At 32.6% G+C, this 12332-nt stretch overlaps 1 protein-coding gene across 1 annotated transcript; it reads right to left on the bottom strand.

The window, feature by feature from the left end:
• Positions 1-227: 227 nt before the first annotated feature.
• Positions 228-2129, bottom strand: LOC107853144. The gene is made up of 5 exons (XM_047408004.1): positions 1880-2129; positions 1584-1793; positions 1296-1387; positions 1126-1224; positions 228-1043 (listed from the first exon to the last, which is right to left on the bottom strand). The coding sequence occupies exons 3-5, from the start codon at positions 1344-1346 to the stop codon at positions 705-707; spliced, it is 489 nt and encodes a 162-aa protein (XP_047263960.1). The 5' UTR covers positions 1347-1387; positions 1584-1793; positions 1880-2129; the 3' UTR covers positions 228-704.
• Between the last annotated feature and the right edge of the window lie 10203 nt (positions 2130-12332).

Genomic DNA, 12332 nt, shown 5'->3' with positions numbered 1-12332 from the left:
TAGAAGGACCTCGAATGACACAGGTTTTCTATGGATCATACGGTAAATTGGTTACACCATATATATTTTTCTTTTTATAAAGTAAACTAAATCTGTCAAGAGATACGTTTGACTACAGAGAAATTGAAGCAGCAAATATTTTTGCTGATAAGGTGAAAGTTGTTTGCTGTTTTACAATCAACAAGTTGTTATTGTTTTGCTGTTTGCTGTTTTATAATCAACAAGTTGTTATTGTTTTATATAGAGATGGAAAATTGCTGCCAAATAGAGAAGGATATGTAGCTTGATAGCATCAGGTAGAAAATTTGCAACATAATCAAATATTCGAACTCAAATTTAAGGAATGAAAGATGGCTCTGCTATCTAGATGTGTAGACACATAAGAAGCAGCAGTCTGCTCTTGTTACTCGCAGCATCACTTGTACATCCTCATTTTCAGTCATACATTTTCTTTGTTAAACAAAAATACACTATGTCAAGAAGCACATTTACTTATAATCCAAGCATCACCAAGAAATACTCAAGCCCCCCATACCCCAATCCCTATACAAAAGTCCACTTCTAATAATGTTATACATGAAAATAACGGTAAATGCACCCTAACATAATTATACAACCAAGTTCAAGGTATAATCTTGACAAAATGTAGTTAACTAATAACCAAGCAAAATAAGTACTTACTTGAACAGGAAAATAAGCCAGTGTCATTCAGTTGAAACGGGTGAGGTCGTACGAGGGATATGTGATTGTTGAGCAGCAAAAAATTCTTGCATTTTTCTTATTTTTTCCATATCATCTTCTAAGGTTGACCAACGATCATTCAACGATTTATTTTCCTCAATCAAGGATTTATTGTCCTCTCGAGTTGAACGTAGAGCGGGCAATAGTTTAGTCTTTGAAGAAGTGCCCCCTTTCATATCTTTCGACTTTACTCCACCTCCAAAGCAAACTACATGACTACGATTTTGAGGTCCCCAATATTTTTCTACAATCTCTATGCTAGGTAGAGATGGCTCTGCTTTCACAATTTCTTTGATCTGAGCCTACACGATAGATAAAAGGACATTTTCAATCAGAACCCATAATAACTATAAGTAATTTACAAATTCAATTTACCAAACGCACATGTTTTTCAATTTCTTCAGGTTCAACAGGCTTGTTGTGTTTCTTACGAGTCTCATTGAAAATAGTTCCCAAATCAGAAGGATTGCCATCTTTCCCGCCCTTTAAATCAAAGAGAAACATGTCAAATAATACCTTAAATATTTTCTTATGGAAATTATTTTTCATACTACCTGCTGATACATTATCTCTCGAATAGGATTGCTACCAATATGATGAAGCATTATCAAATTAGCTCGTTTGCTGTATTCCTTCTGCTTCCCGCCTATATTATTCTTAAACAATAAGCTTAGCATCTATTCAGATGTAAATTCTGAAATTGCATCAACAAATAAAGTTGATAGGGAAGCACTAGCAGGTAATACAGAGCAACATAACAGAACCATTGAATTTTTTAGAATAAAGAAAGCCCTCCACACAAAATTGTAAAGCAAGTAACATAGTTCTACGAAATGGAATACCTGAAAACTTTTGGAACAAAAATGTTCCTTAACTAACCACTCCCAATCCTTCTTGTCTACTCTCTCTGATTTATACTTAAGAGCCTGTACCATTGACTTATTCTTCACATACTTACTATGCAAGTATCCTCTCCATTTGTTCCACGACTCATTCATCCATCCAAAGATATAATCGCGATGATCATTCATATCATCACTCTCAAATTTATCCTACAATAATCAATACACAACATCAGATAGAACAAAACAAAAAAAGGGTCCAAATGCCCATTCATACTATCGACTACATTTGTTACCTTAATAGCTGCCCATATGTGATCCAAATTTTGTTTCTTAATATCACTCTAGGATGATACATCCAATGGACACATGTTACTGTCACAAATTATTTTTCCCTAGTGTCTCGAAAATAGATTGCTATTTTTTCCAACCGTTCGATTATTGTAAAAGGTTACTCTCAGCTTCTGACCGACTTCAAGTGATGCAACTTCCTTGAACTTATTGCTCCCTCGAACTCTTTTTACCTTTCTAGGATTAGATGATCCTACAGCTGCATAATTTAGGAAGAACTATACTAATAAAATTCAATTCTATAAATTTAATAATACATAAATTCTAAAGTATCATACCTATTTCAGTAGTTTAGGGGGGGGGGGGGTTCATAACTTGATCAATAGATGAAGGTAATGAAATATTGGTTTGTATGTTCTCTTTCCCAAGATGCTTTTATCAAATCCAAGCATTTAATATGCACATGTCGAAAGTCTGTCTTATTTAACCTTTCTATAACACCTCAAATACAAAATTCCAGCAACTGAACAGGTAGCTTCTTTTCTTAGTCCAAAATGTGCATTTTTTGGAGTCTCTTCAGGGACATCTAAAAACATAAGTGCATCTTTTGTTGGATGCATTATTTAATATCATATTTTGATGTATTCTTCTAATTGTGTCTTATTTAATCTTTCTAGAATAACTGAAACAAATAATACATTACCATCCGATTCCTCCTTATCACAGCTACAGTTCTACAAATAAACACACAATAGTTAGGGAGAGGAGACAGAGAGAGATAAATTTGTGTTGGTAGTAGCTATCATTTGATTTTCAGACTAACAGTCAAAGGAATGCCTAAATTTGCACTTAAGGAGTGCATACTAGGCTGCTACAAACACTTCTTATGCAATCTTAACATTCTTGTAGAGAAAAAAAGTACATGCAAAATGCCTCATTTCTTTTATCTAGAAAAAGTGAATTCTAAAACAAATGCTAGTATATGGACCATATATATAAGAAATGGTCCATCCGATTATAGACTTATGCAGACTTTCAGGTTATTTTTCTTCCTTTTGGGATCCCTTCCTCTCACAACTTTTCGAAAAGAGCAAAATACTTGCCAATTGGTTATGCAGAACCAGTCTTAACAGTTGTAAAATGCATACAGGGACTTAACATTGAGATGCAATGTAAGTTTATATTGTAAAGTCAAGTTCCTGCTTCTAATACTCGAAAAGGTAATTATCTTCCTTTTCACTTTTGCCATTTCTTCTCTTTTTCATTCTAATAGTGTTCTTCTCTTTTCCTTTCTAGAGAACCGAAGTAGGAAATAATAATACGAGGAGAAGGCAAAATAGGTCAAATACTTCAAGTAAGTGTGAACTAAAAATTTCACAATAAAGCTACATCTGTTTACATCAGTTTTTCCTTAAAAACTATCAAGGCTTGTATCAATATCTATTTTAAATGATAATATTACCAACCAGAGAGTGATCGGATTTACGAAGAAATATTGGACATATTCAAATTGACATTTTTATGTGCCTAGGTGCTTCAGAGGGATCCTTTACTTAGTATTGTGAAATATCAGAGGTACAAAAGTTAATTTCATGCTATATCCCATTAATTGATGCAGTGTAGGTAAAGAAGATGCTTCAATAGACCCCCGGCTTGATGATAACAAAAAAGAGCACTAATTAAAAAATAAGGTTACAACAACAAACACTTGACCTGCTGGCTTAACTAAATAACATTGCCACCAAAAGAAGATTCTTTTTCTGTTTTCTTCACCTTTCTTCATTTCATTCTAACACCTGGATTAAAGAGACTCTCAAGCTTCAGTAAGCAAAGTTAACTTTTAATTACCTTTTCCCCTACAATCTAAGTGATAGCAGCAACTAGATTAAAGTCGCAAGCTTACATTAAACAAATCACCAGTCCTCTCAAAGGATCAAACCTACTACTAAGTTTTTTCATTCAGAATTCTATCCAAATATTCATGAAAACTGGCTAAGCAGTACAACATCAAACTGAATAAAAGTTCAAGATATAATTTACCATCTTTCGATTTGTTAACTCTATCACATTCTCCAACAAAGTCATTGTTCCAGAAGAAAAACAAATCATTTTGGGTTCTAATGGTTAGAAAAGTCTGAACTTTAAAAATTATTTGTCATCTCAAATGCACTCCAATTAAGATTTGAAAAGAACAAGTTAGATTGTAGAAACAGATAGAAACAACTTAAACCCCCAAATCTTAATAGGTGTATTCTTTCTAGGAATAATGATAACCAGGGCCTGCTGCTTCTACTATACCCTTCGTGCCCAATTCACTACCTATTGGATCTAGATGCTGTAGTTCCCATCCAAAAGAACCACAAAGATTGCATATTTTGGAGTAAATTCCATAGCTTCAAACCATTCCATAAACCTCACTCTACCTCACCCACCTCTTCCCCAAAACACATACAACAAAAAAAGAAAAAAATATATCACTCGAGCAACTCAAAGCATGCATAGCCAAATACAAATTAGAGAAACATGATAGAAAATCTGACTAATAAGACCTGCTACAATCTTTTTGGTGGGAATGACAGATATTTTGATGGAATCTTAACTTCAAACCCCACCATTTTTTTGATAATTGTGATCCACGGCAGCTTCTACGCACCTCAACTAATTCCACTGGAGACCTGCCAACTCCCCCCAAAAACACGTACCAAGTAACTCAAAACACCACTCTTATAGCTAGATTTCTAATTAACTTATTTAACTAGTGGTTATCTATGTTAAATACACACTCCATATAAATTTTTGTATTTTGCTAGTTCTATGAATCTGAATCTATGTACTGGAGAGCTAACACATCTCTTTTGTGATTTTTGCATCTTTCTTTATGCCATTAACGAATATACTCAGCTTCATTTAAAAAACAAAAGAATACATAAAAGAATTAGAGAAACTCGCAAAACAAGGGATAACTTGGATGCCTAGTATCTACACCGAACAAGTAATTTCATAAACATGGGTTTTCTAGTTAAACCTCTATTCCTTTCTGCCCCCGCATTACACCCCCACAGTTTTAAGAAGCTAAGGCTCTATTGCACCTCGCCCAGCCCAGCCACACTTAGAAACTGTCCCGCCCTGCCCCGCATAGCAGTAAACCCATCCCACTCCGCACCTGCTAAACCCTATTACTATTCCTAGTTGCTAGACGATAGAGATATGGTAATTAACCATCAAAAATTATCAAATTTCATAGTAAATTATCGAGTTATACAAATAAAAAAATGACAGATTTCGATCGAATAAAGTAGGAAGAATATAAGAATAGCTCGAACAGCCAAGCAATAAAACTAATTAAGAATAATTTTGAAAGAAAATAGCAAGTATAGATGGAACAGAACCCTACCTAGAACCGTACCTTAAATTCGCGAGAGATATAAAATAGAGATTAGGGAAAATTTTAGCTACAATTAACCCGAGGAATTGAAGACATAATTGGTAAATTTGCTCCCTCACTCGTTATTCATTTGCAAATTTCTGTGTATATTTGATGGAGCCCTAGCTAAATCTGCGACCAGGCGTGAGGGAGAATGGAACAACAGTATATGGCGTATAGCTAGAGAGAGAAAGGAAAGACGCGTATATTTGATGGAGCTCTAGATTTTTCTGCGACCAGCCGCTTGAAGGAGAAAGGAACAGTAGTTCATATACATACAATGTATAGCTAGCGAGAGGAAGGAAAAAGCAGTGTATTGTAGTATAGTGAAAAAAGAACCTAAGGAAAAGGCGCGTAAATTAGTATATTTAGTGAAATAAAAATAAATTATGAAAATTTTAATACATTTTGGTGTTAGTTTTTTCCCGCTCAAAGCTTTAATTTACAATTTGGGATCAGTTAAAAAAATTTTAGCGACCGAATTTTTTACCTTCGCAATAAAGTATAGTATTAAGGACCAGCGTATAATATTGTCCTAATACATATACTTTTAAAGACGAGATTATTAATTCATCCCTTAATGTTGGTCATAAATAAAGCAATTTTCTGTAGTGGAATTTCAGTTGGTAAAAAGATGAAAAACTAAAATTAGCAATATATAAAAGGACTTTATTATAAAAAACCAATCAAATTCTTTAAAAATTATAAAAAGCAAAGAGAAAAAATCAAACCATTTTTTAAGAAATTATATCATAAATAACGTAAGTTAAAGAGGAAAGAAGAACCTTGTTGTCAACATAACATAATCAAATTCTCTCAAAATTATATAAGAAAAACATATCAATCATAGTCTCTAAAAACTAGAAAGAGAAGCAAAGAGAGAATTCAGTTTATTTTTTAAGAAATCATATCATCAAAAAATCAAACAAATAATATCAAATGTAAAATGCAACAAAAAAAAGAGTTGTAATTATATTAGGCATATCAATTCATTTTACCTCGTAAAACTAAACCATGCAAAAATATCTAACCATTTTCATTATAATATCTCGAGAAAATTGTCCAAATACCTTTCTAATCTATGGTCAAATCCCAACTACAGACTTATACTTCATGGGAGTCCTATGACCAACCCCCCCCCCCCTAAACTTTTTATTTTCTTTATTATTTGACCCTTAAACGCTGATTTGTCATAGAAGGTGAAAACACCTCCTCTATGCGTGTAAAATCTAATATTCAACACTCCATTTTTTTAAAAAAAAGTACATGTGGCAATCCAAATCAGCCCATATTAGGGCTCCTATGTATTTTTTGTGTTTTAATTAAATATCCCTAATTTATCAACTATTTTCTCCTAAAATAATCTTTCTTCTTCTAGCATTTTCCTCCATTTTTCAAACATTGAAGCTTTGAATTAGTTGTCAAAGCTTTTAACTGTAATTTTCACTCTAAAGCTTGAAGATTTTAAGTTCGTAATCTTCTTCAATTTCAAATTTAGGACTTAAAGTGGAGTCCATGTAGGGCTATGCAACTATCTTCAAGTTTTACACTTGCAGCAGTGTTAACACCACCATTGATGTCCAATTTCCCCAACTTCATTTTTTACCTCAGTAAATGGTACCAATGATTCCCATTTTTGCCAATTTGATAAGATGAAATTGGGTCTTCCAGGGCGAAATCTTTGGCCTCAAATAATGATCTCTGTTTGTAGAAATATGAATGTATGTTGAAATTGACACCTATTTCCCCAATCAAACATTTCATATCTAAGGATTTCTTCTTTGTAGATGAGAATCAAACTTTGTAACTAATCTTTTCAAGAAGCTAAAAAATTCGAGAAAATATACAGTAGAGGCTCGCCCAAATGCCTCTAATGTTTGGATAATATCATGTATGTATATATATATATATATATATATAATCAACAATAATCTTGAAAGTTTTCAAGCATCTGAAAGTGAGTTAAAGAAAAAATTATTCTTCCAAAAATAGTGAAGTGGGGTCCACTTGGTTAGAATTAAGGAGGAAAATTAAAAGAGAAAAAGTGGGCCAAGAGGGTGTAGTTAAACAAGTGCATATATCTAATTTAGGTGGATATGTCGTTGTTTAAGGGCTAAATAATATAGAAAATAAAAGGTTCAGGGGGAAGGGGGAGGGTCATAGGACTCCCGTGAAGTTAGAGTGTGTAGTTGAAATTTTGAGTATAGATTTGGGGGGGGGGGGGGGGAGAGGAGGGGGTTAGACCATTTTCTCTATTATCTCCTTGTAATCTACAAAATTAAATAAAGAAATAAAAAAATTAATCAACCAAAGAGACAATAGATAAATAATATGGAGAAATGAAAATAGAGTAACCATTATATATAACTCACAAATAATTTTTTATTATTTCCAAAAAAAATTATTAGTGTGATTTTAATGTGTCATAAACTTATATATTAAAAAATTGAGGTTTATGAATATGAAAGGATTGAGAGTTATGAATATTATTAATATCAATTAAGGAGATGATTTTATAAAATTAAATAAATAAAAAAAAGATGGAAAAAAGTCAATAAAAGGAGAAAAGAATAAATAAGAATGGAGGCCATAGAGAGGTGCCACATCACCTCTTTGTGACCTTCCTTTTTATCATGTATAGATTTTCTTTTAAAAATTTATAATTAATAAACATATGTTCTTAACTAATATTATTAAAAAATAATTGATTTAAATTTTTTAAATTAGTATATTTTAATTAAATTAATCATAAAAATTACAAGTATATGATATTTAAGAACATCATGAAATGCATGTTTGATAAAAATTAATATTATAAATATAATATTATAAAATTATTAAAATATTTGACAAAAATATAATCTATCAATTCTTATTAAAAAAAATGAAGGGTTTGCAACGTGAAATATCAAGTAAATACTAAAATAAATAAATAAATTGGAATTGAAATATAACATAAGTTTAAAATTCAAATAAAAAAGTTAACATAATACTCTTATGTCAAATTTCAACAGAACATGCATAAATATGATTCAAAAGAAAAGAAAACATAAGTCTATAATTCTATACATGAATCTATTTTAATTTAAAATTATAATACTAACAAAATCATTTAGAATGAAAAAAATGGCCTTTGTGGCGTCTTTTTTTAAATTGTTGTTGTTGTTATTATTATTATTATTATTATTATTATTATTATTATTATTATTATTATGCTATATTAAAAGTGTGAAAGGCCTTAAAAATATTGTTTAAATTTTTTGCACTTCATTAAAAGTCTTTACTTTAGACAAAATCGTATTTTCTCTATTTTTTGAATATTTAAGAGTTGAAAATTAATTAAATATATTTATGATAAAATCTTTCCTTATTAGAATCATCTGAATTAATGACAACTAAATACATGTAATCAATGATTTTGTAAAGATTTGACTTTAAAAATAAGGAAAGATTTTAAATATGGGAAAAAAATAATTATACTACAAATATGGTTTAAATTTAATTTTAATTAATCAAACGTTATACGTGCGAGGCACGAATAGTTAAACTAGTTTTTTTTTAAAAAAACAACTGAACCAACTAGGGTTTGAGCAGAAGATGAGTGCTAGTTGCCCACAAGAAACCATCAATTAGAATTCCCTAAGTTTGATTGGAATTGGTTTGCATAATTGGTTTTACAAGTGTGAGCAATTTTTTGACAGGAATGAAACTCCTGTTGATTCAAGGGTGAAACTAGATTTATATCGATCGAAAAGTAAGGCTCTTCAATGACATCAAGTTTATATGTGTTAAGTCCTTAGTTTTGATGATTGGCAAATTCATGGTTTGGGATCTGTTCCCTGGAGCCCTTGTTGTGATGACAAAGACCCTCTACATATTAGGGAACAAGTTGGGCTCACCTATCTCTGTCACAGACAACTTTCCAACTGACACATAGTACAAAAGTTGGTGAAAAGTTGTTGTCACCTTTTTGCCTCAACCAATGAGAATGCTTCTAGGTTTTCTTGTGTCACAACATATAATGCTCATATTTCTCAACAAGAAAACTATCACTTCCATATAATTAAAGATCTTTCTGAAGTGAAACACCGCTGCCAATCAAAGACTGAAACTATAATAGAGAACCTGTTGTTTATGGAGTTGTATCTTTATTTCCTTGTATAGTTGAGTCTTTGTAATTTGTTCCTAAAAGTCTGCCTACGTTTGTTTATGATTGTAATAAGTGTTGTGGTATACCATATCTTATAATCATCTAGATTTGGGTGATTGTCCAAGTTAGAGTTAGTTTGAGGAGTCCAATTAGAGTTAGTTGGAGCGATTGTCAGCTAGAGTTAGCTGGGGTGAGAAGCAGTAGAGTTACTACTTAGTTTCCTTGTAATAGAGTTATTTCTAGGAAATAAAAAGATTAGGAGGTTAATCCTTGGAGTCTGTATTGAAGGTGTTGCTTGAATATAATAGAGCTTGAAATCCTGAAGGCAGGTCGTGGTTTTTCTCCCTTGAGCAAGGAGTTTCCACGTAAAAATCCTGTTAACTTTATGCACTCATGTACTTGTTAATTTGTTTATCTCTTAGTTCTTGTTGTTGCATGTGTGATTTTGGGAACTGTTCCCTGAGTCGAGGAGCAACCTACCCCCAACCCTTTATTTGGTATTAGAGCAGGACTTTCTCATAAAGGCTAACACCTTGGAATGATCCTAATCTGAAAATGGCAGCTTCTCTAAGTATAGAAGAAGGTCAGCCTACCACTAGACCCCCAAGATTTAATAGTAAATATTATGGGTGGTAGAAGATAAGGATGCATGACTTCATCATGGCTAAAGACTATAAGCTATGGAATGTTATAGATGATGGTCCTTTTGTTCCCACTAGATTAGTGAAAGTTGGCGATGTGACCATACAAGTTCCTAAGACTAAGAACGAGTTTGTTGATATAAATAGAAAGAAGATTGAAAAGAATTACAAGGCCAAGAAGATTCTTGTTTATGGGATTGGTCCCGATGAGTGCAATGGGATCTCTGTCTGTCAAATTGCCAAGGAAATCTGGGATTGTCTTCAGAAAACCCATGAAGGAACTATTCGGGTTAAGCAGTCTAAGATGGATATGCTGACTAATCAGCATGAGACATTTACCATGCAGGAGGATGAATCCATTCAAGAGTTGCACACCAGGTACACTACTATAAACAATGAACTGTATTGTCTTGGATAAGTCATTCTAACTCACAAGCAGGTTATAAAATTTCATATTGCCCAAGAAGTAGGAGAGCAAAGTAGATGCCATTACTGAAGCTCAGGATTTAAATAAGATAGCCATGGACGAGCTCATAGGTAATCTCAAAACCTATGAGATGCTGAAAAAATTTAGGAAGCTAAATGTTGAGCCTAAGTGATAACGCTCAACTCACACATCAATTTAAGTGCAAGGCGGTCGCCATCAATATAATTACCCAACTTTGAGTTGGGGTTGAATCCATTAGGAACAATGTGATTGGTGATTGAGTAGGTTCAAAATAAAAGTTGCTTGTTAGATTCAAACCTAGGGTACAAATATTTGGGGGTTTGAACGTTTTCAAAGCTACATTTATTTTTGGGCTTCTAACGGACTAATTCGAGGCTAAGAATAATTAGAAAGTAATCAATTATGAACGAATCTTGGGGCTATGTTTTACTAGGGCAACTAGTGCGTGGGTACATGAAAATCAACTTCAAATATTAGCTAAAGCATGCGTGGGTAGGCTAGGTCAGGGATTTTGATACTAGCCTTTCAATAAAGTACCAAACTATCACCCACAAATTCTTTCGAATACCTCGTGGGTGTGGTCAACCAATCATCACCAAGCCTCAATTGGGCATCTCTATTTCTAGGAAGATGCCCAAGATATAAAAATTCCACAATTTATCCGTATTTCTAAGACAATAAAAAGGGAAAAACTATTATCTATCTTATTGTTCACAAATGCTAATGTCACCTATATCTCTCTTTCAAGGATAATGTAGGATCTAGACTACCCACATCTCTCTTTCAAGGATGATGTGGGGTTTAGGAAAATTGAGGCTTTCACTAACAAATTCCATTTTATAATCAAATATTTGTGAAACCCAACAACATTAACTAAGAATTAAATCTAACAGTCACAACCCACAAATACTTGCACCCTATTCAAACATAACCCCAAGAAGAAGAACTAGCAACTCATAAAGATAATAAACAAAAATATACAAAAATCTCTATCAATTTGATCCATGAAAAATAAAGAGAATGCAAACCACATTTTAAATTCAAATGAATCCTCAATGGGATTTGTCAATTCTTCACTTAGTAGTCACTCTAATATTTTCTTATCTCAAGATTAGTATAAATTTTTCTCCAAGCTCCAAGTGATAAAACCCTAGAAACTAAGATGAAGAATAAGGATAGGATGTAATATAAAAGATGGATGAAAAATGAGCTAAAAACCCTATTTAAGCCCCAATTCCATATTTGCCAAATATTACAAAAATGCCCTTGAAACTTTTCCGCTTTACTGCGATCACCATCCCTTGATTACGATCGCGATACCGCGATCGTGGTAGTCATATCATAATCACCCTTCGATTGACTGATCGTGATCACGACCCTTAGTCTACGATCGCGGTAACTGAGGGTCGACTCCTGAGCCTGCATTTCAATTTTTCTTCTTTTTGCTCATATTTATTCTCTTTGACCTTCTTCTTAGCTCATTTTTATCAAGTTTCCTTGCTCATCTTCTCATTTCACTTTTACCTACACAAGTGAACATTAAGTAAGAAAGTAACAATGAATCAACGGAAAAACATGATAATTTAGGCTTAAAAGGTGCTAGTAAGTTATCAAATTGATGACTTATAACACCACCAAATTTAAACTTTTGCTTGTACACAAGCAAATGAGGATAATTTAATAAGATGTGGTTTTAACTCAATCTCACCCAAAGAAAAGCTATACTAAGAAAATAATCTAACGAAGCTCTACAAAGACTTTCCAAACATGCCATGGAAATAAGTAAACCAAATTT

Source organism: Capsicum annuum, chromosome 3 (assembly GCF_002878395.1).
Source record: "Capsicum annuum cultivar UCD-10X-F1 chromosome 3, UCD10Xv1.1, whole genome shotgun sequence".
Taxonomy (NCBI): Eukaryota; Viridiplantae; Streptophyta; class Magnoliopsida; order Solanales; family Solanaceae; genus Capsicum; species Capsicum annuum.
This window is presented reverse-complemented; position numbering and strand designations above follow the sequence as displayed.

Bases quoted from the DNA above. Each gene is read 5' to 3' on its own strand.
- LOC107853144 (XM_047408004.1), bottom strand. From the start codon at position 1,346: ATGCTTCATCATATTGGTAGCAATCCTATTCGAGAGATAATGTATCAG. The intron at 1,225-1,295 runs GTAGTATGAAAA...TTTGATTTAAAG, and splicing joins GAGAGATAATGTATCAGCAG to GGCGGGAAAGATGGCAATCC. The intron at 1,044-1,125 runs GTGCGTTTGGTA...TCTATCGTGTAG, and splicing joins CTGAAGAAATTGAAAAACAT to GCTCAGATCAAAGAAATTGT.